General features: G+C 35.3%; 1 protein-coding gene and 1 pseudogene across 10 annotated transcripts in view; one reads left to right on the top strand and one right to left on the bottom strand.

Annotated features, from left to right (window-relative positions):
* The window catches only part of NOL4 (nucleolar protein 4), a 277921-nt gene extending 274289 nt beyond the window's left edge, over positions 1 to 3632 (top strand). For 5 of the 10 annotated variants that reach the window (XM_016153923.2, XM_016153925.2, XM_036229931.1 and 2 more), the window contains one exon: positions 1404 to 3340. In XM_016153923.2, coding sequence (XP_016009409.1) covers positions 1404 to 1597 — 194 coding nt within the window. In that variant the 3' untranslated portion in view covers positions 1598 to 3340. Of the gene's footprint in view, positions 1 to 1403 lie in introns of all 10 variants that reach the window. The other 5 variants (XM_016153924.2, XM_036229932.1, XM_016153926.2 and 2 more) reach the window with 3 other exon arrangements.
* Positions 3633 to 5498: 1866 nt separating this feature from the next.
* Positions 5499 to 5617, bottom strand: LOC118610318 (annotated as a pseudogene).
* Between the last annotated feature and the right edge of the window lie 21641 nt (positions 5618 to 27258).

The raw sequence follows: 27258 nt of genomic DNA, 5'->3' as shown, positions 1-27258 counted from the left end.
AAAGAAGCCATCAACAAAAAGTTTATGGAAGATATTTGTAAACGATCCCTCCAGTGAGGGGTCAGTATCCAAAATACACAAAGAACACATGTAACTCAATTTAAAAAAATCCAATTTAAAAATGGGCAGAGGACCTGAACACTTTTCCCAAGAAGAAATACAGATAGTCAATAGATTTAAGAAAAGATGTTCAACTTCACTGGCTATAAGGGAAATGCAAATCAAAGCCACAGTGAAATACAGCTTCACATCCATCAGAATGACTATCATCAACAAGACAAGTAACAAGTGTTGGAGAGGTTATGGGGGAAAAGGACCCTTCATACACTGCTGGTGGGTATGTAAATTGGTACAGCCACTATGGAAAACAGGACCGAGGTTCCTCAAAAATTAAGACTGGAGCTACCATATGACCCAACAATCCCACTTCTGGGTATCTACTCCCAAAATTTGAAAACCCTTATTGGTAAAGATATATGTACTCAAGTTCACTGCAGTATTATTCACAATAACCAAGACGTGGAAACAACTGAAGTGTCCTTCGACAGATTGGATAAAGATGTGATATATACGTACATAAAAAATGATATAAATTTTTAAGTAAAAATTTACAAAATGTTATCAAAAAGCAGGGCTATTTGATTTGGTTTAAATATATGTAAGAAAAGTTTTGATACACATTCTACACAAATAAAGGATGTTAATAATCCAATACTTAAAGCAGTATTCCAAGCCTAGTTTCTTTGTGGTATTGTTTGAACTAGTCATTTACTTATTGCTCACTTCTAAAGCAAACTTCATTCTAACATGTCTACATTTTTAAATACTCATCAACCTGAGAGGAAAAAAAGCATTGACTTGGAATGAAAAGGTACCCAATATACATCCTTATTGTAACACTTAAAAGTTGAACTCTTAACATGTTATTTAACTCACCCAGCTATTTCCTCTGTTTTAAAATGAGTTTGTAATCCCGTGCCAGTAGCGTAACAATCTAGGATGTTTCAACTTCTATATTGGTAGGATCTAAGTTATTTGTTAACAAATATAGCAAATAAACATCTGTAATTCCCATCATTTTACACTACAGGGAAACTTTTGCATGTGGAAGGTAGACTTAAAATTAAATTTTCCAAAAAAGCCCTTGTTAAGAGAAGGTCTTTACTATCTTTCCACAATGAGAGATGATTGCCAGAAGCTGGACAAGGAAGGAGTTTAAGAGAATACCCAGCTGCTCATTTTGCATCAATGTTGTTAATTAGTCTTTCTGAGAGATATTTGATTAAAAGTATCAACAGCTTCTCATGAAAGAATACCTGAATTAAGTAAACAGTGATTTATGCTCATTGTTCAAAGTACTGGAACAGAAATTGTTTGTCTAATTTTGTGATTATTTTTTGTAGGACCCACTGATCTCAGCATGAAGAGGCAGTTGGCGACTAGCTCAGGATCCTCCAGCAGTTCAAGCTCCAGACCCCAGCTGAGTCCAACTGAAATCAATGCCGTGAGACAGCTCGTGGCAGGATATCGAGAATCAGCTGCATTTTTATTGCGTTCTGCAGATGAACTGGAAAATCTTATTTTACAACAGAACTGACTCAAATGGCGATCCTATTCACTGAGGTCTAAATTTGCAGTTTCCACTAATGACATTTTGATTTCCCAGCAGAGATGCTTCTGGTCTTACTGCACAGTCTTAAGAGAAATCCTTCCATTATGCCACATTGTCCTTGATCCATAAAGTGATGTGTTAAGGTGCTTCAAAGGAACTCTGACCTCTGAAGTACTTGAGATACTTTTTGTCCAGCCTACTGCTTTTTGTTTTTAGTGTGTCAGCATAACTATCTGGGGCAAAAAGGCTGTATATTCCTGATTCAAGGATAAAACCGAAGACACTTGTGGTATAAAAAATAGTTCAAGATCCACCTGAAATATTAGTGGAATTTGCTGCTGACTTATTGGACTGAAAGCTGCAGTATCTGGCAAAAAAAATACATAAATAAAAAGCCAAAATTTCTTGTTGCTACAAGATATAACAATGAAAAGGATCTTGTATTTTAAAAAAATATATATGTAATTTTTATAAGAAGAAAAATTGTTTTTCATTCAAAATGGTCATTTTTACTTTGGTAACTTTTTTCATAGGTCCTAAAAGAAAACTGTTTTGAGAAACTACTGTAAGTACCTTTTCCACATCCCTTTGCCTTCTCTTTCCAAATTCTTTCTACAAAAATAACACTTGATGCTGGAAAAATAACCCTTGCCTACGTTCTTTAAATCATCATATCAGGAACTACTTCAAGAGAAGCCTGCATTTCTGCACTCATGCTGGTCTCAAGCATCCCACGCAACACTGCAGCTTTACCATAGAGGTTTTCATCACAGGATTTTTTAACATTAAAAAAGACATATCATTGGGGGAAAAAATCACACCTTGGTTTCTTACAGCTCACCCCAGATTGCTGCTGCTGTGTTATAGCCGTTCCTACAGCAGCAATTGGATGTAGATGACTGAATGTTAAGAGGTTGCAAGTGACAATCTGAAATTTTGCACTCTCGTGTGTAGCTTTCTTTTCATTTCTTCTGTTTCAGAAATAGTTTCCAAAAGACCATTACCTCTCCTGATATGATTTGTATGATTTACAGTTCTAGGTAAAAATGATGTAAAGAACTCTCAGTGGATGCAGCTGCAACTTACAATGAACTCTCCCCTCCTAGTCCCCATACTTGGCCCTTCTTTCTTATTTTATAGTGTTGTATACACATGAATGGTGTTTTCTTTGTGCACTGAAGCAAGCCTATTTTTAAAATATTTAGGGAGAAGTACATCAGTTTACGCTTCTTGTACACTTTTTTTTTTCTGTTGTTTAGCTTTGGTTGAATTACAGATTCTTTGTGCATTCCTGAATTTGCCTTATTTCATGTAAAATTTATGTCATTCAGTTTCGATAATGAGTTTAAGGCATAAGTGATATTTCTTATCTACTTGTTATATATAGTTTTACAAGTAATGACTGTGATTGTGACCAAGTAATGTGCACTTTTTCTTGTAACTGTGGACATTGCTATGCTTTTTTCTTCTAGTGTTTCTAGAATTACTGTTCCTTACATTTACCTAAACAAAAAAACAAAAACAAACAAAAAAAACTTTTGTGATACTGTTGGTGAATATAATGTGAAAATCTTATTGAAATATGAGTATTTTGGAAATACATAGATGCACAAACATCTTTTAAGATGTGGATTTAGAGTTTGCTTATTTAAATGAAAATTCAAAAATTGAGGGCTGGTATAATTTTGTTTCGTTGGGTTTAATAAACAGATTTCTGTGTTAAAACAATGATTGTGAAACCTTATAAACTTTCTGAATGATACAATATTTTTAGCAATTTGCTTTTAAAACAGGAAATATTTCATACCTATATTTAGCACAAAATTAGCAAACTTGTATATCCTAAAATTAACAAATAAGAATATCCTAAGGTGTCCCAGAATCTTAACATTCAGTCTAATAATTTATCCCAAGTAGTAAAGCAAATTATACCCAGGGATCTTTAATTATTTAAATGTGATTTAAGAATTTATCATCTTTTATTCCTCATTTTAACATGAGTAATCTGACTCTTTTAGTCACTCTGGATTTAAGTTGGGAGAAACATATATCTGTTTTATGCTTGGGTTTTGTTGTAATACTATTTGGGGCTTTCACATGGTTGCTGTTTAACAAAGTAACACTCAGGTTTGAGTTTGGCTTGTACATGAAATATCCTAAATAGTGATAATGGAGCAAATGAAGTGGAGAAGGTAAGTTCCAACAAAGTGCTCTTATTTTAATTTTCATCTTCGGTTATAACTTCTATGCCCATCCACCAGAGACCAAGTTCACCAATATCTTCTGCTTTTTGTACATTACTTAAACGAATGAGGGTCCTGGGACTCTCATCCTTTCCCTAGAAGGGCTCAGATGCCAAAATGAAGTACTATTTTGTTTTCCTTTTCATGACTTGAACCTGAAAATTCCTTGGTCCTTTTATACACTGTCACAGGAAAATAAAGAGACTGCATCCTCTTTATAAAGCACTTTGGAGAAACTGGCTGCAGGTTCATATTTTCATTCAAATGAGATAGAAAATTATAAACGGATCAAATACAAGTTTCTGTCACTTCTGCCAGTTACCTTTCTGTACAACAGCAGTTTCTTATCACATGTGTATTAGTTTATCACACTTAAGAAAACATGCCTTGAAATAACCACAGAGAACACAGTTACTGAATTTTCTTAAATTGTGTAGTTCAAGTAATAACATTCAGTAAAAAGGTTATTCATTTATATGGATAACCACTATTTACTGATTACTTACATGAGGAAAGGCATTTTGTTCACCATAACCCCAGGAGACCCCAATAGTTACTGTCCATTTTACGAAGGCAGCTCAAGAGGTGGAGTAACTTGCCAGGAGCACAGAGAAAGAGCTGAGGCATCCTTTGAACCCAGGCACACCTGATGCTGAACCCGCACGGGTCCCTGCCGTCTGCTGCCTCCCAGGTACTAAATAATTACATTCGGCATTGTGACTTGGAATTAGGCCTTTGGACTAAAGTTTAGCCGTTTTATTTGTGTAGATAAATAATAGTTATTAAAAATTTACTTGACGTCAAAGAAAGCATTTGACCAAACACTGACAGTCTTATCCTGCATAGAGGTTTAATTTCCTTTAAATTATGTTCTCTACATAAAGAGCGCCAGTAAAACCCACCACTAATGAAAAATACATAAAGCATGAAGTGAAGGCAGTGACTTTGTAACAATGATAGGTGCTGGTAATGAATCCAGTATAAAAAGATAAAAGGGATCATCCAGCTGAACCTATAAAGATAAGTTCATTCACATGAGATTTTAGTCTTAGGTACTAAACAGGTGTTATCCTGCTATTGTAATTAATCCCGACACCATTAATACAAATATCATTCAAAGATTAACCTTTGTGTGACAAAAATATTTTCTAATTTCATACGGCCTGGGTTATAAACTTTTAGTTCATAGAAAAAAATCCAGAAATAAGGAAGGTAGACATTATTTATCTTTTAAAGTGTTTTTGGAATGCAGATGTTTGGCAAAGTAAGGATTGAGTTCAAGCTAACCTACAGGAGCTTACTATATTATAGCTCATCTTTCTGAAAAAGAAAACTTTTGAATGGAGAGAAAATGCTACTGGCAGAGTAAATTATCTCCAGTTTTAAAGTCAATCACATTTAACATTTGATTTTATTTTCTGATTATAAAAGAAATTTGAGAAATATAGGGAAATAAAAAAAAAATCCCTGTATCCATAGAGAACCATGAATAACATTTTATAGTACATCTTTCAGATTTCATCTACACAAATATGACTTCTTAAATTTTTATTTTTTTATTTTTTAGGTGAAGTAACCCTTGGTTGACCTCACAGACTGCAAGGACCTTGTCAGCTTACAATCCCTTATTTTTTTATTTTTTATGCTTACAGCACCTGGTCTTCCCAGGTGATTTCCCATCCAAGTACTAATCAGGCCTGACTCTGCTTAGCTTCTGAGATCAGATGCAATCAGACTTGTTCAGGGTAGCATGGCCGTAGACTATGAATATTTTTGTTTGATTTTATTATATATGGTGTTTCCTTATCTGCTTTTCTAACCTTAATATACCATGAATATTTTTCACATCATTAGATATTCTTAAGTATTATCTTAAATGGCTATGTAGTATTACATTGTGTAGCTATACCTGTATTAGTTTTCTACTGTGGCTGTAACAAACTATCACAAACACAAATTACATGCTGGAAGCCTCGCTGGGTTAAATAAGTATTAGCAGGATTAAGTCCCTCTTCGGTTATAATGCAAAAGAATAAAGAATAACAGTACAACATGTAGCGAGAGGAACATGGCAAATAGGTCAGAGGAGGGCACAGACCCTGCCTTGGTGGTTAAGGGGTTGGCTGAGGGCTGCCAGGTCACAACAGCTAGAGCCGTGGGGAATAGCTGGAAAAACTGGTGTGTTTAGGAAGGACAGAAGAAAGCTGTATCGGTGAAGGGCTTTTCCACAGCAGGAGACAATGCAAGGAGAGGATAGAGGAGGCATGGACTAGCATGGTGTGCACAGCAACTCAAGCAGTTTAGTGTTGGCTGGAGGGCAGAGTTTGAGAATGGAGAGAAATCCCTAGAGAGGAATAAAGGAGCCAGATTATGCAGGACCTGATCTGCCGTGCTACGCGGCTTGGCTGTGTCCTGCAGAGGATGAGGAAACGCTGGTGTGTTAGGGGAGTGGTGTGTGTTGGCTTCTCTGTTGACTATTTGCATGAACTCTGGGGAAGGAGAAGAAATAACACTGGATTGTAGGACCTCCCTTCCCAAAAGTAAATTAAATCCCTAAAAAATAAAAAAACAAAAGTTATTACATGAGCAGAAAAGGAAGGAAGGAATGGCTTTGTCCTGTACACATTGAAAAGCAGAAGCCAGGACAATTTAGTAAATGTCACAAATGAATGTGGCTTCTTTCTCAGGAAACAGATCCAAGTAAAGACAAAGGAGTGAAAAGGAATACTGAAAACCCCACTATGAAATCCCAAGTTAGGAGGAAGGGAGAATGAGAAGTGGGTGGACTGCCAGGGGAAGTATGTACATAATCTTCAAGAACACAAATCCCTCCCCACCCTCACAACAAGCCTGTAGGAAGGAGTAGAACAGCCGTCAGGACTTGCCATTTTTTGGTGTCCTCTGGTGGAAGAGAAAGGCTAAAGAAAAAGTAGGAAGATGGTGATACCTAAGGGAAATTTTCTACAAATAAATGGAGATTTCAGCCAGCAACCTCCTCTTCCTGTCCTATCCTTCTCCTTTACCTCCTCCCCACCCTCAACTACAGCACAGCAGACAAAACTTATGAGGTTCATTTGTTGTATTTGATTTTCTCATCTAAGAGAGAAACAAGCAAAGCTGCTGGTGGAAAAGGTAAGGAATTAGGAGAAATGAATTATTGGGTCTTATTGCCTTTGTCGAAAGCAACGCTTCAAAAGCTCCACCCTGAAATTAGGGGATTTTGGAATCCTTAGACAAATTTTCCATCCCCAGATACCAGTAGAATCCAGTCCTGCCTAAGTGGAGTGAGTTATGAAACTGAACTACCAATGACATTGCAGAAAAAAAAAAATCACAGACTCGCATTCCAACCTCAATGGCCAGCAACTTATCCCAGGTATCTATTCTCTGTGGCCTTGGGCAAGATAAAAGCAGAGGTAACTGGAATATCTAATCCTCCAGCTGCAGGATGAAGAGATGTCTGAGTTTCAGAAAGGGGGAAAGATGTCAGGGAGCGTTGAATCACACTGAGGACAAGGAAACAATGACTATATCCCATAAATATGAATAAAATATAAAGAAATTACATGGCACCTATACATCCAACCAACAATAAAGAATGGAAGGAAGGAAGGCAGACAGGGAAGAAGAGTATATAAAATTCAAAAAAGATACATTTGAAAAAATATTTTCCAATAAAATTTCTACAATAAATGCTTTGCTTGCAACAATAAACTGAGATGAGGGAACAATTTTTCACCTCATTTGACAACCCTAAATCGTAACGAGGTCACCTACAACAAACCTTTCATTATAAAGAATCTTTCATCAATAGCTATTAAAAACAGAAAAGAGTTACTGCAGAAATTTTTTATCCATTATAGAAATACATAGGAGAGACGCCTTATATGCCACAATAGGCCATTGGGGTGGGACGGGGGTTGGAGGTGCCTCTGAAGACTGGAAAAAAGAATATCAGAATTTCTCTAGTGGACCTGGCAGTGGAGAGAGTCCTGTTGACAATAAAACTGCAATCTCATGATACGGTATACGTATGTTGGGTTTTTGTTTTGTTCTTGCTGATGAAATAAGAATTCCTAATGAGTTGTGTGTGTCTTTTGGAAGGTGTGACTATGTGACATTTGATGTATCACTTATGCTCTATGTGTCCCATGCACAGTGGAGTAATGCTGGATCTTAGAGCAGCAGGAATGCTATGATGTGCTTATTGCACATCTAAATCGATTATTCTCTTTATCTTCATTATTATGCAACTCATCTACAGAAGCTGCTAATGCCAAAGGTCAAATTCAGATTTCTACATAAGATCTTTGAATTACATAAGAAGTTGTACTCCTAACTGGGGTACCTTGATGCCATGTTTGAATAGGACTGGTTTCTCACAGGAATCTTTCCTCACAGTAACCCACCCCTTGCCTGCTCAGAGTCCCTGGGGAAGGGGCTGCAGAGGTTTTTAGCCACAGTGACCCCTGAGTGAGGCTGAAGCCTGAAGGGGAAGAGGAAAGAGCTGGAAATGGAAAAATCCTTTGTGAATTGGGAATCTGCCCATATATGAAGCAAAGTCTGTGTATGGGGCACTTTGCTCAGTGGTAAATCCTTCTGGCCAGCAACATTTTCTCATTAATCTAAACATTGCTGCTGGTGCTGTGACATAAAAGGCCAGCTCTGCTGACCTTTGAAATGAATCTTAAACATACAGACAGATATAGATGCTCAGAAAAAAGGAGCCCAGCTCAACTGGGCAAACTAATATCACATAATCTTTTATCTCCTACACTACCTCATCAAGCTCCTTTCAATACCTCACTGAACATAAAGCCGAACACAAGAAACGGCATCATTATTCTTAATATAGTACATAAGTACAAGCACATAATATTTATGTTTAGAAATATAAGTTTTAGTGGACTATTTGAGAGTTGTTAGGAAATCACTGTCACATATATTGATTTACTTGATCCGTATCATAGGGAAGACAGAAGCTTTTATGATCACATTGTGAAACTGAAGTTCAGAGTTTTGAAACTCTAATTGTTCCAACCAAAACAAGAAGCCAGGTCTTCTAATTCTGAATCCTTTTATTTCCCGTGCCACCCTCCCCACCCTGATCCATTATTTCACATTGCATTTCAAAGAACTGTTTCTTTTACATGTTGCAAACATACATTATCTAAGTTTTACTGATCATTTATGATAGCAATCCTTTGACATATTTATAACCTTGGAGACATTCAAACCAGAATATCTTTTGATTTTTTTCTCCTCCTTTGCCTGTAGGTTTTTTTTTTTTTTGTCTTTTTCTTAATAAAAATTCATTAGGCAAGTCATTCAACCAGAATGTATGAAATGCCTCTAACCTGCAGAACCCCATGCTCCTCTGAAGTCAGAGGTGGGAGGTTTAGATAAGAAATAGATGCTTTTGAAGGGTCTACAAGTCACCAGCAAGGATTTTGGCACAGACCCTATGCTGAGAGCCACTGGGCTAGATCCGTTTGTCCATGTGTAAAATGAGAATGAGCTCTTTCACAAATATAAGCATGGCAGTAAATATGAAAATAGAACAGGTTTTGAGGTACACACTAATAAAATTTAGAATCTCAGATTACTACTACTATTTGCATTTCTATTTAAAGCCCTTGGCATTGTTTAGAAAATAACAATTCTTGACAGACCAACATAATCAAATGAAAACTAAGAATGCAAGAGCTTGTCCCAGTATTTACAGGAAACATGCTTCTCAGCCCTACTCTGCATTCCTAGGGAGAAAGTGACATGGAACCTCCAGAGATGGCTCACACGAGGTCTCTACTGGCTCTGCATGTCCGCTAAAGGCCACAGAGTCAGAAAATGAGGTTGACCCAGATCTAATTTTTCTATATTTTGGACATTACAATTATTTAGTAATTGGGACATTTCAAATGAAGGAACATTTGGAAAAAAAAAAAAAACAGTATCACAAATAAAAAGTTTAATTTACATTGTGTGGATTGTTTTTTCTAATTCCTTAAGACTCTGATCCAGACAGGCCACGAACACACAGCCTTTATTTATAAAAGGCATCCAAGTGGTTTCGAGGTCCTTCTTCTTCCTGCCGAGCTATGGAATTCCACGTCCCATTCCCTTCCTCTTGTCAGTCACCTCCTGCCTTATGTTGAAATAATGCCAATGACTAATACTTTCTGGGCTCTTAGTATAAGGCAGGAGCTAAGAGTTTTCCATATATTAGCTCTAAATCTTACTATGAATTCAATGATACATGTATTATAATTATCCCAATTGTACCCATGAGGATACTGAGGCACCAGCAACTTAACAACTTGTCCTTTACGATACACTAGTAAGTGGTGAAGATGTAATTTGAATTACTTCTGTGCAGCTCCAGGGCCCATGATTTTGGCCACTCTGTTAAAGTACTTGTGCCATGTATTCCATATTTCTATAAAAAGCTCCCATAACCACAAAAAAAAAAAAAAAAAACTTGGCTCTGTTACTTTAAGTGAAAACATTAAGATCAGTGCAGAATTTGCTACTTTTCTGCAGTACCAGATCAAGAATATGATGCCCTGGTCCATAACAGCCAGCTAGCGTTCCTGTCCTAGTGGGGATACTTCTTACCCCTTTATCACATATATAAGAGTCAGTATTATCTTCATTTTATAGATGAGAAACCTAAGTCACAGGAAGGTAAAATTAGCTTTTCAAAGCCAATCTGCTAAAAAGCAGCAGAATCTTAACTATTATGGTATCAGTGAAAAATCCTAAGATTTACATAAAGCACTGACTTATGACCAGAAAATAAAATGAGCTCACTATGAACACAAATGCACATGGCAAATTCCTGATCCATTTAATTCTCTAATTCTAAAAAAAATTATGCCATATATACTATCTTTATGCCATTCTATATCTCTGACCCCAAACAATTCTTTACTGTAGAGCAGTATTTCTCAGAAAATGATGCTGAATTAGTTTTGACTGATCTTTTAATTACCTTCTTGTGTGTGTGCAGAGAACAGAGGGAAGTGTGCAAGATATACATTGTGAAAATGAGGACACTTTTCTCTCGTGATTCATATATAACAACCACTGCTGCTTCTCTAGCCACAAAGGACAGGAGGCACCTAATGGCCAATTTCTCATGGTCTGGGCCAAGCCTCAAAGACAAATTAAGGTAGGCAGCCCACTGAGCTGCATACTTTTTACACATGCTTCCATTTCTCTTCCCTTCCACTCCCTCTCGTCATCCTCAGTTCTCCAGTGTGCCTACCTGGATATCAAATTCACTACTTAAAGTGATGAGAGGTGTTTCTCTGGTGGCAGAATTGCCTGGTAAAAAGAGAAGAAAGATGCTTTTTTTCCTTCTTCAGAGGAGCTCAGCCTTTATGCCAGTCCATATCTTGAGGATGCCAAAGAATTCTTTATGAATACTTATGTCTCAGAAAATGCCGTCTGAATGAGCTAGGCTATGTCAAATTAATTAAGAAAACCATTACACTAACATGGCTCTAATGCAGCAGAGGCCCGCTAAGTAATACAAAATCTGAACCTGCAAACACCTCGAGGTTACAAAATCAAACTGCTAAACACAACAAATCCCAAAGACACAAAGAAGCTTTAAGCCATAGCCAATCAAATAGTTTCCTTTCTTTGTCTGTGCTTTCTCTGTGCAAGCCCTTCCCCTGGCTCCAGTTGGTAGACTGCTCCAAACTAATTTCTGTTTTGGCACTGCCCTGTTGAATCACTTTTTGCTTAAATCAAAAGATTAACTAAAGCATATCAAAAATTTTTAACAGTTTGTATGTTAAAAATCTAGACTTCTAAGCACCCTATAGCTGTTTCTGAATCAGATAAGTGGGCATGTCTGAAGGAAAATAAACTGACGCCCTGAGATCCCTCAGTTAAGAGATGTTCCTATGATATTATGCTCTTGAAAAGCTCTGAACCTCGTGGCTACTTTCTCAATAGATAAATCACCTCTCTCGCCCTAGAGACTCCACTCTATCCTTCTGCAGCTCTGGCTTGACAGAAGGATGGCTCTGGGCCATAGACTTCTGATTTACAATAAGAAAACAATGGGTAGTTAGGAGATTCCAGTCTTTAATAGGGTAGAGACAAATTTCTGGCACATGGAGAAACTTTATAATCACACAGTGCCACATTTGGTGATTGGCTTCACATGATATATTCCAATTACTAACACTTTCATCAATACAGTTATAACTGTACCTATATTCTAGAACAGGGATCACAAAATTACAGCTAGTGGGCAAATTCCGGCCTATTTTTATAAATAAAGTTTTATTAGAACACAGTCACATTCATTCACTTACATGTTGCCTATGGTTGTTTTCATACTATATAGAGTCAAGTACATGCAGCAGAGACTACATGGCCCACAAATCCAAAAATATTTACTATCTGACCCTTAACAGAAAATGCTTGTCAACTCCTGGTCTAGAAGATATTATAGATTATAGATATCTACTACTATTACTGTATGCCAAGCACTTGACTAGGCCCCTTTTGTAAGTTATCTTTAATGCTCTCAATAACCTTGCTATTTATATTATGGTCATGTTATTATAGATGAGGAAAGAGTCTTAGAGAGGTCAAATGATATGTCTAAAGCAGACTGCTAGTATTAGAGTCAGAATTCAAGCCTTTTTTTTTTTTTCTGACTGAAGTCTTTTATCAGCTGTTTTAGAGATGCAAACACCATGTTATATTTTTAGTGGGAAAAATAGTTCTCCATAGCAAACAATGGATCTAAAAATGAGCCATTACAGCCCATGTAGAATTTGGGGACTGCCTCTTAACCCCCCAGAGAGGACTTGCTGACCACCTGGCTACCTTTCTAATCTCTAACCTATTTCATTTTCTTTCTAACAATTATGAGTGCCTGCACTCATTGTATTTAGTTGGTAATTCCTGTGTGGATCTTCTGTGTCCTTCCAGAGGAATGCAGGCTCCTTACAAGCAGAGGTTTTGTTCTATTCACCCTTTGTAACTCATAGCCTGGAGAGTCAGGCACAGATGCTGCTGTTCAGTAAGTATTTGATTACCTAACTCCCTACTAAATGTTTACATTGTCTTCTTGTCCTAAAACATGGCATGTGAATAGAGACTGAAGTATACAGTAAACTTCTATTTACTTCTTTACCAACAATGAAAAGTACTTTCTTGAAATCCATGGAAGCATATAGGTACTCTGGAGAACTGGGCTAGGTGCTGATTTGTTGCAATATGGTATATTTTGCAAATTATCGCAGTCTCTCTTTTGGGGACTGCGAATTAATCAGGAACATATATATCAGCATTTACTTAAACGGTAACTTCAGATCGATATTATATGACTCCTCATTTGACCTCTTTGATGTTTGGGAGTTCAGATTGCTACATCCTGCCCCCTACTGGAAGAAAGAGTAACAACAAATGGTAACTAGCCTAAAAGCACTTCAGCCTTTTTAAAACCTAGGAACAAAATTTTTTCTTTGCCAGAGTAAATTACATGTTCAATTGCTCATCATCCCCTACCCCAAGATCTCTTTCTACTTCCAAAATAAACAATAAATCAAGGGGGATATAAGATAGCTATTGGTGAAATAGGAAAAAAGAAGCCTATATACAAGACATGTTTTGAAAACAAAAATAATCTTTTATTTTTATAGAACTATTTAAAAAGTGAGCTGTTTAGTAATTATCTCTTTATAAACTCTCACAACCTAACATTTTCTTGAGGAATGTAAGGGCTATCTAACATCTAAAAATTGAATTTTTTTTTTGACTATTAGCACATATTCATATTACTTAAGTTTCTCTTTAACTCTTAATGGAGTACATTTCATGTATATGATAAATATAATAATGATAATATTTAAATATTGCCTTTAAATTTAAAAGTTCATGTTTTATAATATACTATGTTTCTTTTATAGACAAGGCTGATTTTTTTTCTGCCCAGATTTGTCCCTTTCAGTAGCTCGCTCTACCAATCTCCACGTCTATGTGGAGATAAATAAAACCATCCCTAACTTATAACACTGTGCTCGACCAGATGAGGACAACATCCTACAAACCAGCATTCTGACTTAAGTATAGGACCTTAGTCAATAATCCAAACTCTATATTTTTAAGCATTGACCAAATAAGTCAACTCTGCATTGCTTTCAAGCAGACAATTCCAAATCTTGCTTAAAACATCTGATATGTGAGCAAGCCAGTCAAAGAGACAAATTCACTAAGATATCTCCCAGAACCTTTAAACCCTAACCTTATGCTAAGTTACATTATAAAGCAGTGTTTATGCCTCTGGGTTATAGGTTAACGCTGTTCCCCTACCTTTAAGACGGTGATACAAGAAATTATTATGCGGAAAATGTATTGTTTCTTTTGCAAAAGTAGAACTAAGTTTATTTTAATTTTTCTATTTCATTACCCAGTCTAAAGCTACACTAAAGACATTTTTCTTGAAATCAGGGCAAGGAAAGATTTTACTTCTTAGTGGACTCTTATCAGATAGGAAGAAGAACCGTTTTGGTTAAGAGCAGATTCAATAGTTTCACTTATGGGACAATGCTAATATTCTTGTCGCCCTTGTTATTTTTTTCTCTTAGGCAGTGAAAGCTAGAGAGTAAATGTTATTTATAATATAAATAAGATATGGGTACTACTTTCCAGGACTCATTGCTAAAAGATACACACTTACAATTTGAAGTCCTCTGTCACCACATGCAAATGGTATTTGTGCCCCACACTACACTGAAACAGAACTCAATACTTTTCACAACCCGGGAGGAATCCTGTAGCATCAAAAGCATTATTCTTAACATACATTTAGGAATTTCATATGCAAGATGGATATAGAGGAAGGTAACATTACAGAATTACTAGCAAAATATTTGAATCCTTAACCAGATGGGCCTGTTTTCTAAAATTCATTCTTCCCTATAGTACCAAGGATGTGTTCCTTCTCTGCCCAGCCCCATTAACTATTGTTTTCCTCCTCCTGGATTCCCCCAACTCCACCAACCACACTCTCCACCACTTTTTAGACAAAGCAATTCAATATCCCCAATGTGGCATGTCATCACCATCCTCATGAGCCTCATGGTCATAAACATAACAAACATTATTGTGCACTTATGTATCCAATACTCTGAGGACTGACTCATTTAATCCTCAGAAAGACCCAAAGGGTTAGGTTTTATTATCGTTAACATTTTTGAGTAGAGGAGACCAAGGCATAGAGGTGAGATAACTCGACAAAAGTTAGATAGATGGTATAGTGAGATAGGACAGAGCTTTCAGATGTAGGCAGCTGAAAACTCCAGTTTGTGCTCTTAGCCGTGGACACTGCTTCTCATATTGCATCTTCCATCCTACTCTGTAAGCAATGGCCCACTGGTTAACAGGAAACAGCTGCCCGTAGGAAGCAATAAAAATTTATAAAGTCATTTCATTTTTTTCTACTACAAAAGTGTTAAATAATAAATAGTGCAGAGCACCTGAACCTGCCAAAGGGAGAGACTCATCAGTAAAGTCTTAACATAGGAAATGAACTGAGTTTTTAGCAATGCAGCCATTCAACAAGCAAAATATAACATCATAGCTACATTGCCTGTAAAGGTTTTTGGTTGGAGGATATGTTATTTGAGAAAGAATGGCTAGAGACGTAGCTAGAAAAAATATATTTGAGGCAAGGTAATAAATCAGCTTAAATGTCAAAATCAATGTGATTAATTTTAGGTAGTCAAAATTCAGAAATTTTTAGCAGGGAAATTATATAATCAGAATTATGTTTTGGAAAATTCTGAGTGCACAATAAAGGACAAATTGGAAGGGGTCAAAAAGTATGTACGGGGAGGGGGGTTAGGGCTAGGTACAAAGGTAAGAATTAAGTTACTACGCCTATTAAAATAACAGCCTCAATTTCATTCTCAGTTCCAAATACCCAATATATATTTACCCCCCCCTTTTTTTTTTTTATAAAGGCAAGCTATTGCAACAACTATTTTCCTTCAATTTTCTTTCAATCAATATTCAGTATTCTCCTCCTGTGTTCTAGAAGGATGGAATCATCAGAAAGCATTTAAAACTAATTTATTATCTTTCTTTAAATCTATTTACTTCTGCTTCAAATTCCTAGACTTAGATTCATTTATTAATTAAACAAATGCTTGCTGTGTGATCACTACCCCAAAAGGCACATAAATCTATTCCCTTCTTAATTTTCCTCTGCCTTTTAGGTAGAACTGACCTAGCTGGGACCTTAAGACAAGATTTTAACCCAAGAGGGTGAATTGCCTACTCAAGGGAGCCTTAATGTGAAAAGGCCAGCTTTCTAGCTAGAACATGCTTGGGAAAATTTCTCTCCTCTTGCTCTCAATGTCTTTAATCTTTGATGAATAGAGAAATATTCGAGAAGGCTCTGGGAGGTTGGAGATAGTATGAAATTTGCCCCAGAGAAGCAGACTGGAAGCCTGGAAAAGATTGCTTGTGGATAATCCCAAACTTAAATGAAGTAATTTGTATCTTGTAAACCAAGTAACCCTTCTGTGATAATTTCCCTGTTATCCTCAAATCTTTTGAGAAATCCCAACAGTCTCCATCAAAGGATACAAATAGTCTTATTCCACCGATTAAGATGAGTGCCCTTTTAAGGACAGTGGGATTAAGACAATTATTTTAAAAAGTAATCTCATAGAACAAAAATCAAGGAAAAGGGACTTTCAGTTTTACCTCTGACATATAAAGAGCTTGGAAGCTGACTCTGTCATACTAATAACAAGAAAAAGCTGAACAGAGTAAAAATCAATGACTTTTTCTAGACCCATCAGAGAACTGAGGAATCAGTAAACTACCACCCAGTAATATAGGAAAATAGACAGCCATAGCTGAGATCTGCTGATCTAAAATAGCAGCCACTGTCATAAACTGGTAGAAATACTTAAATGTAATTTTGACAAATTTCGGGAGACTACACGTGGACCAGCATGATAGGGAGAAAATCTTAGGAAAGGGCTCATGATCAAGGATAGTATCTCCAGGGGTGGTGTCTGGATGTCACTCTGCAGAAGCAAGCAAGGTCCCCTAATGGCTTAGGAAGAGGGAAAGAGTAAACACTGTGAAATAAGAAACTCTCCATAGACACAACTTCCTTTTCATGGGAAAAGACGTCATTGCCTGATCCCAACTGGAAGAAAGGCACTCCCCTGGCTCTTCCTTCTCCCAATCCTTCATGTCTCAATTTAGTGTCAAGGTGCTACACTACCATGGAAACCCCTGTGAAGGCCGATGCTCAGAGACCAGGGACTGCCAAAAGACTGATATTTAATCACAACGTAAATCATAAACACCAACAGGGTTTCATTATAATAATAGTGAGTTACAGCTAATGAAACTGCAGGATGTATACTCTGAGAAGAACTTAAGTCAAAATCAAGAAGGGGAAAAGAAAGACAAATCAAGGCACTAGAAGAAATTGAAACCTCTGAAACCCACAGTTACAGAAAACATTAAACACACCCCAGGCCTAGACACATGAATATAAATCCTCACACTAAAAGCCAATTTACTTCAATTTCCATGGCCCAATAAAGTAGGTCTGGCTTTCAACAAAAAATTATGAGACATGCAAAACATCAAGAAAAAAACTCAATCTGAAGAGACAAAGCAAAAATGAGACCAGACTCACATGGCACAGATGTTAAAATTATCAGAGAATTTAAAATAGCGATGATCAATAATTATTGGATAAAAAGACAACATGAGAGATCAGATAGGTACTGTTAAGAGATGGAAATTCTAGAAAGGAATAAAAATTAATACTAGAAATTGAAAACTAACAGAAATGAAAGCTTTTGCTGGGCTCATCAGGAGACTAGACGCAGATGAGAAAATCATTGCACTTGAAGATAGGACAAAAGGACCTTCTCAAACTGAAATGCAAAGAGAAAAAAATATTTTTTAGAAAACAAAACTTAAAAAATGTGGAACAATTTTAGAAGATGTGGCATATGCATAATTGGAATATGAAAAGAGGATAAAAATAGAATGAAGCAGAAAAAAATATTTGTATTAATGGTTTGGAATGTGCCAAAATTAATGCCAGAAACACAACCACAAATGCAGGTAGCTCAGATACAGGAATACATAAATTGCAGGTATATCAATCAGATAAACATTGAAAAAACTGCAAAGCACCTCTGGTTTATAGTCCACCCAGTATATAAGAAGCTAAGAAGTTGCCACTCTGTCTTAAGAACAAGCAAAATTCTGAACTGAAAAGATGAATTATCTTAGATTTTTAAGAGAAGTGAGGTCATAGGCAAAACAGCCCCCCAAACTGAGAGACCAACCCCATTGGCAGAATTCTAAGCAGGAAGTGGTGTCAGAGTAGGGAAAACCTGAACTGGAAAACCTGGATTATAATTAACAAGTTACCAGAGGCTCAGTGTGGACAAGTCCGATGGTTAAAAACTCCGGGGAGATCCAGTCATTGCCCTTCCCAACCCCACCACAGACAGACAGACAGACGGATGGAGACAAACACACACACACACACACACACACACACACACTTGTGAATTATAGCTCCAGCAGATCTGCCAGATCCTCACAACAAATTTCGGAGAAAAATCCTTGTGCTGTCCAGCAAGAAGAAGGAAAAGCAATCAGTTTGAAAATACACCACAGTGTTCTTTTGTTCTTAATAAGACTGGTCCTCAGGAAAAACTTTCACCAGAGCCTAGCCTTCTTGTATTTTATCAGACTTAAACAACTGGGTAAAGAGAAATACCCAACTCTAGCCCACTCCTGTCCCACCTAAGAGAACAAGAATCTGAGAAGCACATGTGAAGTTCACAATCCAGAGGAACAGGCTCACTGAAAGACTAAGAAATAATCATAGGTCTATAGAAGGCTTCCCCTCGTTCTCCACCTTACTACATTACCAAAGGCCGATTACAACAAGCAGTTCCTTTTACCCAGTAAATCATATCTGTCTATTAAGCAAAAATGAAAAGATATATTAAAAGGAAAAAAAGAAAACACAGTTTGAAGAGACAGTGCAAGCATCGGAATCAGACATAGCACGGACATTGGAATTATCAGACTGGAAGTTTAGAACAACTATAATTAACATAGTAAGAGTTTTAGGTGATAAAGTAGATAGCATGCAAGAACAGATGGGCAAAGCAAGCAGAGATGGGAATCCTAAGAAAACACCAAAAAGAATTGCTAGGGGGGGAAAAAAACCACTAACAAATGAATAATGACTTGGATGGCCTTATTAGTGGACTGGACACAAATGAGGAAAGATTCTCTGGGCTTAGGATAGCTCAGTGGAAAACGTGAAAATCAAAAGCGAAGAAATGAAGACAAAAAAAGAGGACAGAATATCTGAGCATTGTGAGGCAACTACAAAGTCGTAACATATACCTAATAGGAATACCAGAGAAGAAAAAAGAAAAAGATAATATTTGAAATAATAATGACTAGAATTTCCCCAAACTATAGATCCAGGAAGCTCAGAGACCAAGCAGGAAAATGCCCTAAAAAGGTACACTTAGGCATATTATCTTTAAACTACCAAAAAAAAAAAAAAAAAAGAAAAGAAAAGAAAAAAAAAGATTTTTAAATAATTCTGAAAGAAACCTGGGGGAAAACACCTTACCTATAGGAGAACAAAAAATTACATCCTCCTCTTCCCAGAAACCATGCAGGAAAGAAGATATATATTTAAAACATCAAGAGAAAAAAAGCTGCCAACCTATCTACAATTCTTCCAACATAAAAGAAAACTAGACTTTCTTAGACAAACAAATATTGATGGAATTTGTTGCCCGAAAGTCATGCCTTCAAAGAACTGTTAAAAGAAATTCTTTAGAAAGTAGGAAAATGATATAGGTGAAAACTCAGATCTACTTAAAGAAATGAAGAACACTGAAGAAAGAATTAGTGAAAAAGTTAAAAGCTTTTATGTTTCTTATTCCTAATTGATCTCACAACAAAACCAGACAAATAGTACTTAAACATAATATATGTCATTATTCTTGAAGAGAATCTAACCAGAACCATTGACTTGAAAAACCATTATCTTATTTCAACTGCAAGAACAATAATGACCAACATTTCAAAATCCCACCAACTGAAATTATCAACCACTCATTCACTAACCTATCAGGCCCATTAAGTATTTCTGCATAATAAAACTTTAGATCCCTTCTAGGAATCTGCCTAGCCCTACAAATCCTAACTGGACTTTTCCTCGCTATACATTACACATCAGACACATAACTACTTTCTCCTCTGTAACCTATATCTACCAGGATGTGAATTTTAGCTGAAGTACCCAATATCTACATGTAAAAGAGAATCAATATTCTTTATCTGCTTATTCCTCCATGTCGAATGAGGCCTGCCTATATTATAGATCTTACATATTCACAGAGACATAAAATATCAGAATCATTTTATTGTTACTGTAGTAACTACAGCATTTAAACCACCAGGCTATGTTATGTACCACCATGAGGTCAAATATCTTTGAGGAGGAAGTCATTACAAATCTCTCTTCAGTCGAATCACTTACACTGGCGCCAACTTTGTCTAGTGATTTTGAGGAGGGTTCTCAGTAGATAAAGCCACCCCAACTTCATCCTTCCACTTCATCCTTCAATTTATTATCTCACCTCTAGTAACTGTCCATACACTATTTCTCCACAAAATGAGATCTAACAACCCAATAGGAATCCATCTGACACAGAAACAATTCTGTTCCACTCATACTATACAATCAAAGATATCCTAGGACTCGTACTCCTAATTTTAATATTATTAATATTAGTTTTATTTTCACCTGACCTCCTGGGACATCAGATAACTATGCTCCAGCCAAGTCCATGAACACTCCCCATACATCAAGCCAGAATGATATTTGCTATTTGCTTGTACAACCCTACAATCCATTTCCAGTAAACTAGGAGGCACACTAGCTCTAATCCTCTCACTTTTAACCCTAGCTATATCAATCCTCCATACACCAAAACAATAGAGCATGACATTTCAACTCAGCCAATGACTATTCTGACTACCAGTAGACTCACTAACAGTGATATGGATTAGAGAACAACCAGTTGAAACCCATTCATTATCATCAGCCAACTAGTATCCATTCTATATTTTTTCCTTATTCTTGTATTAATACCCCTCAGAAATATTATACTATAAACACTCTTCATTTTAAGAGGTTATTTTCTATATTTATTGTCCTGGTCTTGTAAACTAGAGAGGGAGAACAACAGTTCCCCCAAACACTAGAGAAAGGAGCTCAAGTTCCATCATCAGCACCAAAAGCTGAAATTCTACTTAGGTCTTATATGAGTGGAATAAAACTAATTTTATTAAGCCAGTATTGAAATATTTTTACAAATTCATCAATCACTATGTACTCCATGCATTAAGTTATATACTACATATATAGTACAAAAATCATTTATAATACATAATACATGCTATGTATAATCATGCATTACATATTTATCCCATGTATACAAGCATGAACATTAAACTATATATATTACACAACACAAATGACCCTCACTCATTTCATCACATAAATACCTATATTATAATAGCATGCATGATACTACTTAGTACAGACCATTATTGATTATACATACCATATTGTCAAATCATTTCCAGTCAGCATGTGTATCATAACCGAAAATCAATTTTTAATTACCGAGCTTTGAGAAAACAGAAACCCTACCACAAACATACTGCTCTTCTTTCTCTGGGCCCATCAATCATGGGGATTTCTATCTATGAGATATATCCAACATTTGGTTCTTACTTTAGGACCATTTCATCTAAAATCGCCCTCTCCTCCCCCTTAAATAAGACATCTCAGTGGATTAATGACTAATTAGCCCATGCAGACATAACTGTGGCATTATGTCCTAGGCATTTTTTAACTTTGGGGTATGCTAGGATCCGGCTATGACTATCAAAGACCTCAACACAGTCAAGCAACTTGTAGCTAAGCTTACATTGAATATCAATCACCAACATAAAAAATTACCAGGTGTGATTTAGTTAATGGCGACAAGACATAACCGTGGCTTCCCTGCACGGCAAGATTGAATGTAAATTAACTCAAATACTATTTGCCAGCATCAAATAACCATAAGGTGCAATTTAGTCAACAGTTACAGGACATAATGACAATTTACACATGTTTATGGACACGTATGCATACATATGCTAGCCTATATCAGTAACTAGCTTAACAAAACCCTCCCATCGCCCTGTTCAAACTTATACTGTATACAATATCTTGCCAAATGCCCAAAACAAGATTGTCTACAATAATAAAGTGTATCTCCTGTACATTTTATTTATATTCATACACATAAAAATAAAACTATTATATATGATCCAGCAAATAATGAAATTCATGGAGCCATTAAAGAGAAAAATCCTCCCCTTGATACAAACATGCTACTTTGATAAATTAATTTTCCTTAGACAACTATTCTTCTAGATCTGTCATTTCCTTTTACATCCCAAAATAACTATATTTATTGATGCCCAGAAATTTACCAAAATCACTAATATTCCCAAATGAGGGCCCAATTAATGCTCCAGAACTTATACCAATCCACTGTATGCAATCCAAATTCAATCTGTTAATGTAGCTTAATATCAGAACAAAGCACTGAAAATGCCTAGGTGAGTTCACTCCATAAACACATTTGTTTCATCTTAGACTTTCTATCAATTCTTAGTAAAATTGCACATGCAAGCATCTGCATCCTGGTGAAGATGCCCTTTAAATCATAAATGATTAAAAGGAACAGGCATCAAGCACACTTAAAAGTAGCTCAGAATACCTTGCTAAACCAAACCCCCAAAGGAAACAGCAGTGATAAAAATGGAGCCATAAATGAAAGTCTGACTAAATTATACTTACCAATAAGAGTTGCTAAATTTATGCCAACCATCATAGTCATATGATTAACCCAAATTAATAGAACTTGGCATAAGGCATATTAAAGATGTTTTAATAAAGTTAAATTTTAATTTGGCTGTAAAAGCTATAGCTAAAATAAATATAAGCTACAAAAGTAACTTTAAGAATTCTTACTACATGATAGCTAAGTCTCAAACAGGATTAGATATTCCACTATTCTTAGCCCTAAACCTAAACAATTTCTATTACAAAATTATTTGCCAGAGTACTTACTAGCAACAGCCTAAAACTTAAAGGACTTATGATGCTTTATTTCCCTCTAGAGAAGCCTATTGCATAATTGATAAACCTCACCAACCCTCGCTAATACAACCTACATACCATCATCTTCAGCAAACCCTAAAAAAGAAGCATTGTAAGCACAAATATTAAGCACAAACATATTAGGTCAAGGTATGGTTTATGGGGTAGAAAGAAATGGGCTACATTTTCTATTTCAAGAACACTATTTTTCATACAAAAGATTTTGTAAAACAACAACAAAAGATTTAGTAGTAAATTAAGAATAGGGAGCTTAATTGAATCAGGTCATAAAGCATGCACACACCACCCATCAGTTCAAAATATCATAACAACATACTCAATTATGCATGCTTATTTATAAGTAAAATTAATAGGGAGGAATTAAGATTATTTTGTTATTATTAAATACTCAGATTACCTATAAACTTATATAGTGTTTTATGTAAAAGTGGATTTGGATTGCTTGTAAACGTATATTGTAAACTCTAGAGTAAATGCTGAAAATATTTTTAAAACCAAGAAGTATAATTGGTATGCTAAGAGAAAAATGGAACCATAAAATGCTCATTTAAAACCACAAAAGGTAGAAAAAGAGTGGAAGACAAAAATAGAAAAAAAGAACAAGGGCAACAAATAGAAAATAGTAAAAAATATAGTAGGTATAAATCCAATTATATCAATAATCAATTTGAATGCCACTAGCCCAAATGCATCCATTAAAAGACATTGCAAGAGTGGATCAAAAAATGTGACCTAACTAAATGTTGCCTATAAGAAACCCACTTTAAAAATAAAAACACATATTAAAAGTAAAGGGATGGGAAAAAATATTATGCTAATGCTAAGCAAAGGAAAGTTAGAGTAGCTATATTAATTTCAGGCAAAGCAGACGCAGAGCAAGAAAAAAAAACTGATAAAACTATAAGGAAAAATAAATGAATCTACCACCATAGTTGGAGACATCAACACCTCTTTCAAAAATGAATAGATCTGGTAGGCAGAAAAATCAGTATGAACACAGTTGAATTGTATAGCATTGTCAGTCAACTGGACTGATAATAATTGACATCTATAAACTGCTTCATTCGACAACAGCAGAATATACATTCTTCTCAACCACACATGAAAATATTAACCAAGAAAAAGCACATTCTGGGCCATAAAATACATCTTAATTTATAAAAAATAGCAATCATAATATGTATACTCTTATACCATGACAGAATTAAACTGGAAACCAATAACAGAAAGATAGCTAAAATTCTCAAATATTTGGAGATTAAACACAGTTCTAAATGCCAAATAAGAAAATCTCAAGTAAGAAATCTCAAGATACTAAAAAAATACTTTGAACACTAAATGAAAACAATTTATCAAAATTTGTGGGATTCAATGAAAGCAGCATTTAGAGATTATAGGATCAAATGTTATAAAAAAGAACGATCCCAAATCAATAATCTAGAATTTCATTTTAGGAAACTTAAAAAAGACTAAATTAAATCCAAAGTATGCAGAATAAAAATTAGAGCAGAAATCAATAAAATTGAAAATAAATCAACAGAAGGATCAACCAAACCAAAAGTTGGTTTTCTAAAAAGACCAGTAAAATTGATAAGTCTCTAGCCAAGGTAATTGGCTAAGAAAAAAAAAAAGATATAAATTACTAATATCACGAATGAAAGAATCATCATCACTATAGATTCCAAGGACATCAAAAAGAATTAAAAATACTAGTAACAACTCTATGTCCATGAATATTTATAATCAATGAAATGGAGCAATTCCATGAAAAATTCTGCCAAAACTCACACATGAATAGATGATCTGAATAGGACTGTTATCTATTAAACAAATTAAATTGATAATTAATAAGTTTTCATAACAGAAAGCACAAGGCCCATATAGATTCATTGGTGAGTTCTACCAACCATTTAAGGAAGAAATTATATAAATTCTCTACAATCTTTGAGAAAGTAGAAGCCTGGGGAATACTTCCTAACTCATTCTATGAGGCCAGCATTATCTTACTACCAAAACCAGATGATGACATTATGAGACAACTATAAACCAATATCTCTCATGAAAATAGATGCAAAAAATCTTCAAAATATTTGCAAATCAAATCCAACAATGCATAAAAAGAATTATACACCACCATTAAGTGTGATTTTGAACAGGTATGCAAGACTGGTTCAACATTCAAAAGTCAATTAATGTAATTCCTCACATAAGAGGCTAAAGGAAAAAAATCACAAGATCATATTAATAGACGCAGAAAAATATAATAAAAATCAACACCCATTTATGAAAAAAACTCAGTAAACTTTGAATAGAGGGGAACTTTCTCCATCTGATAAAGGCTACCCACAAAATGTCTACCGCTAAAATCATTCTTAATGATGAAAAATTTGATATGTCCCTTCTCATCATTCCTTTTCAATATTATACTGGAAGTCTTTGCTAATATGATAAGGAAAAAAAAAAGGAAATAGAAGGTATACAAATTGAGAAAGAAGACAAAACTATTTACAGACAACATGATTATGAAGAAAATCAGAAAGAATTGACAAGAATACTACAGAACTAATAAGTGATTACAGAAAGATTTCAGAATGTAAGATTTATATACAAAAGTCAATGAACACATGGAATTTGAAAATAAAAACGCTATCATTACATTAGCAATTCCAAAATGAAATATTTAAGATCTAACAAAATATGTTCAAGTTCTGTTTGAGAAAACCTACAAAATTCTGATGAAAGAAATCAAAAGTTAAATCAATGGAGAGATATTCCATGTTCATGGAAAAGAAGACTCTACAGTCAATATGTCAGTTCTTCCAAGTTTGATCTATAGACTGATTGCTATTTCAAAATCCCAACAGTTTATTTTGTGGATCTCAACTACCTGATTCTAAAATTATCACAGAAAGGAAAAGATCCAGAATAGGTAACACAGTACTGAAGAGCAATGACTTTATGACTTATAATAAAGCTATAGTATTTTAGATAATGTGGTACTGGCAAAAGAATAGATAAATGGAACAGAAAAAAAACAGCCCAGAAATAGACCCTCATAAATAGTCAACTGATTTTTGACAAGAAGCAAACGAAATACAATGGTAAAAGGATTGTCTTTTGAGAAGTGGTGGTCAACTGGACAACCACATGTAAAATATAAATCTAGACAGATCTTAAGACCTTCACCAACTTTAAATCAAAACATAAAATGTGAAACTATACAACTCATAGGTTACATAGGAGAAAATCTAGATGGCCTTGAGTATGGTGATGACATTTTAGACATAATACCAAAGACATTATGTGAAAGAAATAATTGATAAGCTAGACTTCATTAAAAATTAACAGCTTCTGCTATGTGAATGACATTGTCAAGCGACTTAAAAGACAAGTCACAAACTGGAATAAAAATTCTTCAAATGACATCTGATAAATGACTATTATCCAAAATATGAAGAACTCCTAAAACTCAACCATTAGTAAACAAAGAACTTAATTAAAATATGAGCCAAAGACCTTAAGGCACACCTTAGCAAAGGAGATATGCATATATGAAAAGATAGTCCACCTCATATGTCATCAGTAAAATGCAAATTAAAACAAGATACCACTACACACCTATAAGAATGGCCAAAATTTGGAACACTAACACCAAATGCTAACAAGAATGAGGAACAACAAAAGTCTGATTCATTGCTCGTGGGAATGCAAAATGGTACAGCCACTTGGGAACATAGTTTTGCAGTTTCTTACAAAACTAAACATACTCTTAACACGTGCTCCAGCAGTCACACTCCTTGATACTCAACCAAAGAAGCTGAAAACATATCCACTGCAAAACCTCCTTTTTGATGTTTATAGCACCTTTCTTACTAATTTCCAAAACTTGGAAGCAACAAAGCTGTTCTTCAGTAGGTGAATGGATAAATTGTAGTACATGGATACAATGGAATATTATTCAGTACTAAAAGGAAGTAAGCCTTCAAACCACAGAGGAAATGTAGATGCAAATGACTAAGTGAAAAAAGCCAATCCGAAAAGCTACATACTGTATGATTATAACTATATAACATTCTGGAAAAGGAAAAATTATGGAGATGATAAAA

Source organism: Rousettus aegyptiacus, unplaced genomic scaffold (assembly GCF_014176215.1).
Source record: "Rousettus aegyptiacus isolate mRouAeg1 unplaced genomic scaffold, mRouAeg1.p scaffold_m13_p_12, whole genome shotgun sequence".
NCBI classification, from domain to species: domain Eukaryota; kingdom Metazoa; phylum Chordata; class Mammalia; order Chiroptera; family Pteropodidae; genus Rousettus; species Rousettus aegyptiacus.
The sequence above is the reverse complement of the archived record's forward strand: the minus strand, read 5'-3'. Positions and strand labels throughout refer to the sequence as shown.